The sequence below is a fragment of the Aythya marila genome (genome assembly GCF_965140915.1).
Source record: "Aythya marila genome assembly, chromosome: Z".
Taxonomy (NCBI): Eukaryota; Metazoa; Chordata; class Aves; order Anseriformes; family Anatidae; genus Aythya; species Aythya marila.
In genome coordinates this window covers 237,108-243,257 of record NC_139080.1, presented here as the reverse complement: position 1 = coordinate 243,257, position 6,150 = coordinate 237,108, and the positions used below count along the sequence as shown (strand labels likewise).

The window sequence follows — 6,150 nt, the reverse complement described above, 5'->3', positions numbered from 1 at the left end:
CCGCGGCTCGCCGCCGGGAGCCCTCCGGGCAGCAAACCGGCCGGGCGCCTGAGGCGGCGGGACGCGAGGGGCCTCGCCCGCGGGGGCCTCGCGCCGCGGTGCATGCTGGGAGTTGTGGTCCAAAACGGTGGCGGCCACACGCAGCGTGAGCGGGGCGGGCGGCGGCGGAGAACTACAACTCCCGGGGAGCCCCTCGCTCGGGGCAGGCGGTAGTGCCCCGGGGCCGCGGCGGTGGTGGTGGTTGTGGCGGGCGGCGGGGCCGCCATGGACCTCTTCGGGGACCTGCGGCGCATGAACAAGCGGCAGGCGGGTGGCGGCGGGGCCCGGCGGGGGGCGGGGCGGACGGGACGGGACGGGACGGGACGGGACGGGGCGGGGCGGGGCGGGGCGGGACGGGACGGGGCGGGCGGGTCTCGGCCCGGGGCCGTTGGCCTGGCTGCCCGCCGGGGCTGCGCCGTGCCCCGGGGCGCCGCGCGAAGCCGTGCCCGTTGTCTCCGCAGCTCTACTACCAGGTGCTGAACTTCGCCATGATCGTGTCCTCCGCCCTGATGATATGGAAGGGGCTGATCGTCGTCACCGGCAGCGAGAGCCCCATTGTGGTGGTGCTCAGGTGGGTGGAGGCGGAGGTGGAGGCGCTGCCGGCCGTGCCCAGCCTTGTCACAGCCCTCGGGCACCGTCCCGCGCCCTCTGGTATCGCGTGGGGCTTCGGGCATCGCCCTGCAGGAGCCCACAAACGCTTCCCGCTGTGTCTGTGTCCGGGCGCTGAGCAAAAGCTGCTCGCAGTTGCGATCTAATTTGGTGAAGTCTATGGAAGCAGTAGTCGAGTGAAACCTTTGAAAGCCTGGGTTTGTCCCCGTACCGTACAGATCAGCAACTCAAGGTTGGTTGTCTGTATTGCTACCTAGGCATAGTAATCCTTGGACAGAGGGGTTATGATTCCAAATCCCAGCTCGGCTTTAACAGGAGTACACATAATCCTGTGAGGCTTCTGTTGTCTGAAGAATTCAGTAGGCGTATTGCACCTTCTAAAGGCACTGAACATTTTCAGGTTTATTTGTTCGTTTCTTTTTTACCATTTGTGCATTTAAAATTGCATTACAGTAAAGCTGCTTTTTTAGTAAATTACACTTCTGCATGGCTTTTATCACAATGCTAACTTACTTCAGGTACGTAAAGACCCAGTCCTGGAGGCCCCTGAGTACTGACCAAATACACAAACTCACAAACTTTAAACATATGTTAACGGAAGATTCAGCCCTGTAGAAATTGAGTGTGCATCAGTAAGGACCATATGCAGGAAATAACAGCATTTTGATGGAAGAAGTCTGTTACTGCAGATGGTAATGGGATCTGGAGCCCTACCTTTAAGGATGTTACCAAAACCTACTGTGTCTGGCTTTGGAGAAAAGGCATGGACTTTTCTGGTCATCAGTAGTAATCATTGGTGCAGCTAAAAGTTTCGCACCTGTTAGCTCAACTCAATGTAGAGAAGTCTTTCTGGTGCTGCTCTGAAACATCTTTTGGGTTTTTGCTAATGAATTGGTTGTCTTAAGCAGAATGGCTTATTTTGTTCGTTCGTGATAGCTACAATACTGTTAACTTTTCTATAGAGCTTATTTGTTTTATTTCTTTCACTGAGGCAGTAAGAACATCTTCTATAGGCTGGCTCAGCTCGGAACTTGATGAGGTTTCAGTTGTGTGTTAAATGTCTGTATGGTGTTGCTGAATGGTGGAAGCTACAGATTTCAGTTAAAATTGTGAGTTTATCTGTAAGAATTAACTGCTCTCTGTATTCATGTTTCTTCCTTTGTTTGCCATAATGCTGATACATTTTTTCTTTCTTTGTAGTGGCAGCATGGAACCAGCTTTTCACAGGGGAGACCTGTTGTTCTTAACAAATTTCCATGATGACCCAATCCGAGCCGGTGAAATAGTTGTCTTTAAAGTTGAAGGCAGAGACATTCCAATAGTTCACAGAGTAATCAAAATTCATGAAAAGTAATGCAACTTGGCATTTTCTTTGTTTCTAAATATAGTTTTCCTACTCCATGATTTTCACTTACATTATAATTACCTAATATTTTGTGAAAAAGGCAAGCAAGGATTTGCTCTAAGATACAGCTTGTCTCTAGGATGTGATCAGCTTCTGCTCCCCGTTCTGTGGCATGCTTCTTGAGACTCTGGCTCCTGTCCCTCAGCAAAGTTGGTCAGGTTCAAAGTAGGTGAACCTACGCCAAAGAGGAGTCCAGAAACACAAGCTGTACACGTCATTTTTTTTTTCAAATACTTACATCCAAGAACTACCTCTTTTATTATTTATTTTTTTTAATACTTAATTTGTCTTCATAAAAACTCCTTATTTGTTGATATCACTACTGGCAATTAGCAGCTTTTTGAGAAAACTAATTTTGAAGACTGGAAACCTACTAACTTTTGTTTGAATGGGAGTGTTAAGCCGAAATCTTGCACATATCTGCATGTGCATAATGCTTAAAAGGGAGCAAAACATGACAAGTTTTCTAACAGCAGCAGTTAAATTATATCATGTTGAAAACAAAATGTAAGGTGCTCTGTCCATTTGAAACAGTAGGGAAAGGCAACGATTTGTGTGAAGGGTTCAATACCTGTATTCCTACAAAAGGAATGAGCCGTCTAATGGCCAGGAGAAGTCAGGACATCAGCTCTGGCTGCAGGGGAGCAGCCAGGCTCTGAGCACTGCGTACGTTTGTTCATGTGGGGGAAAGAGTGCAGTGCCACCTACTGAAGCTGTTCGCATCACTTTGCTTTCCCCATACATGGCAGTAAAAGCCCTACGTAATAACTTTGTTCACCCAGTGTTATTTCAAGGCTTGTTACGTGTATTATTTCTTATCTGCCCCATTAACAAATAACAAAGATAAATGAAGTTTTGCCAGGAACTTGCTGTATTGTTTAGCTAAACAGTAAGTGACTTGAAAGTGTATTGCAGTGACAAAGTATTGACAAAATATTTAATTTTGATGCAGATTTGCAGCTATGTTAAGGGGTTCTCAGTATTTACTTGCATCAAAAGGAGGACAGGACTTTATTTTGATGAAAATGCGATTACTAGGAGTTAAATATAAAAGAGAAGTACGTGGAGCATTCTGTTATACTGTTTTCTTTACTACAGGAAAATCTGGGGGTATGCCTCATGCTTCATGAACCTTGTGGTTGAAATTCAGTTAAATTAATTCTGCAATGTGCGATGACTTGCACATTCATGGGGTTCATGGGGTCTTACTCAACGTATTGTCATAAAAAGAAAAAAGCACAAGCCTTTTAAGTTTTTGCACTGTTGAGATCTTTGATAAATAAAATACTGTTTCTAGTTTTTTTTGTTTGATTGATTTTTAGCTTAAAATTTCTGTTCTATTGAAAATAGAGAGGATTTTTTGTTTTGTTTTGTTTCCCTCCAGATTGGCATATCCTGATTTTGTTAAGGAAATTTAGTGCCGGTTCTGGACAGAAAATATCCAGATCATAACATCCTTTCATATTCATTGTGTAATTGCTTACATCAGATGACAGCCTAGGAAAAATGTCTCTTGTTAAAATCTGTTGACTCTGTCAGTAAAGTCTAAAATGTTAATGATTTAATGGTGTTTGTTAAATAAGCAGGACAGGCAGGACTGGAAGTAAACATTGTTATCTAATCTTGTAGTACGTTTCATTGTGCTTTGTAGATGTCAATTGTGGTTTTTAAATTAAGTGGTATTTACTTTATCACCTCGTTGCCTTCTAGAGAAAATGGGAACATCAAATTTCTGACCAAAGGTGATAATAATGAAGTTGATGATAGAGGCTTGTACAAAGAAGGTCAGAACTGGTTAGAGAAGAAAGATGTTGTTGGAAGAGCAAGAGGGTGAGTGATGCAAAGTCTGTTCTCTATAACTAAAATAGAAAAAAAAAAAAAAAAGAACTTAACATCAGTTCCACTCTTCTATGTAGTGTGGTATTTATTGAATTTCATAAATAGAATGGTAATAAAACTAATTTACCTGGCAAAGTGGTGTTCTGTAGCCTTCTCACTAATGTGGACCGGGAATATTTTTTTTCTTTTTAGAAAAACAGCACACTTAACACACCAGTGAAAAAAAACTAGGCAACCTATCCTTCCAATTGTTAGAATTTACTAGGAAATGTTTCCACATCTCATGAGAATCTTATGCAAAGTTTGAGCTTGTTTCCTTTTCCCCAGTTGAGATAAAAATTCAACCTCTTAAGACTTTTCTCAAATAATCTAAATTTTTATGTAAGAAATACATAGGCATATATATATATACACGCACACGTGTGTGTGTATGTATGTATGTTGAGATATATAAACTTCATTCCCACGTCAGGTGTGCATTACTGACAAGTGTAAATGATGGTTTTGCACACTTGTGATTTTGGTCACTTTTGCTCAGAGCCTGTTGCAGAGCATTTTTTGGGCTAGGAGAATGTTATTAATGCAACAAGAAGCTTGATGCGTGTTCTGCCATATTCAGTGGGCAAAGATTAACAGTGTGGGCCAACCCTAGTAGAAAGTAGGACTTTTTGTATCAGGTTATACATCTGTGTATTTTCTTGCCTAATATAAGTGTTCCATAAGCAGTCATAAATATAGTAACTTGCATAACAGTACAAGCTACTTTTCTGGAATAATATTTATTTGCTTGTTATGTTAATTTAAATGTTAAATTAAGTTCCATATTCACTTAAAATTCTTTCCGTTTTAGATCATATGGCTTTTATACCTTCATAACAACTGAAAAACTGATTCTGATGTGTTGCAGGATGTTAGGCTTGCTTTTGCCAGTACCCCTGATTTTGGTGATACTTGCCATTTTTGGGGTGCATGTGTACTCTTAATGCTATGAATAATATTCAGCAAGTTGAAGGATTCACATGATGAAAGGAGTAGGGAGTCAGAAATCTCGCTCCCAAATTTGCATTATCAAGTACATACTGTCTTTAAAACCTTTGTTATCTGTCTGAATGTTTTTGTTTTCTCTGAAATCCATTATCTAAAGTTTTCAAAACCGAGTAACATTGAAACATGTCCATGTCATTTTTGAGGGTTAATTTTACATTCATCTTTTTTGTCAATTACAGGTTTTTGCCCTATGTTGGTATGGTAACTATAATAATGAATGACTATCCAAAATTTAAGGTATGTATACAAACACTTTGAATACTTAAATCTAAAACTAAAAAATAGCAAATGAAGGTAATATGAAAAGAATCATGATACATGCAAATAAATTTTTGTTGTTAGCTAATATGAAAGAAGTAGTGTTCTTATGCTTTCTTAATTTAGCTTGACTGTTACCCAGTAGAACTGACTATTTTCAATCATTTGAAAACCATGTATAGGATGTAATGAGTTAAGCATACACAGTTGTGATGCCTATTTATAAAGAATATGATCACACCAGGATACTGCTGTAATTCTACAGGAACACAACTCAGTAACTGTACTCATCTAGAGGTGTAGAGGGCATGTTTCAAACAATTCGTGATTTCAAAGCTTCTCGTAAAAGAAATTTTAATCAGTCTTCATTCTTTTTCTTCTGCAGTATGCTCTTCTGGCAGTAATGGGAGCTTATGTACTACTGAAACGAGAATCCTGAAGGAAGGAAAAGGGAAAAAATCACTTTTCCAAGAACAAAATACAAAGTTAAATATACAGGAGAAAAAGCCTAATATATTTCAGATGTTTTAATTTCTGTATACTGTTACAAAACTGTGCAAACTTTTGTCTTGTCTAAATAAACTGTGCAATTAAAGCTATTGGCTGATGGTTAATTATATAATGGCAAATTTACCATCTGAACTACGTATTGCTTTGTTAGCCTTTTGCAAAGGGGAGACACTGACTGTTGTGCTAGAGTAGCTTATGGCACTCCTTAACATGCTGTAGAATACAGTGATCTCGCTGTGGTCTGATGAAGGCTCTTTTGTTTTAAAGTGGTACTGCAACCGAACCTATTTTGCCTTTCCTGTGTGTTCAGTTATTTTGCTTGATTATTTTTGATCTCTTGTCAACTCAATCTCTTCACAATCTTGCAAACTATTTTATTAGTACTAATAAAGACATAGCATATGGGTTGGAACAGGTGGTGAGTTGTAGGAGGTTAGTCGCAC

The 6,150-nt window shown here is 41.0% G+C and overlaps 1 protein-coding gene across 1 annotated transcript; it reads left to right on the top strand.

Annotated features, from left to right (window-relative positions):
• Positions 1–206: 206 nt before the first annotated feature.
• On the top strand, positions 207–5,813 carry LOC309890447 (signal peptidase complex catalytic subunit SEC11C). Its single transcript, XM_082784309.1, has 6 exons — positions 207–306; positions 501–610; positions 1,849–1,998; positions 3,764–3,883; positions 5,119–5,176; positions 5,583–5,813. Exons 1-6 carry the CDS (start codon positions 265–267, stop codon positions 5,634–5,636), a joined length of 534 nt encoding a protein of 177 aa, XP_082640435.1. The 5' UTR covers positions 207–264; the 3' UTR covers positions 5,637–5,813.
• The last annotated feature ends 337 nt before the right edge of the window (positions 5,814–6,150 follow it).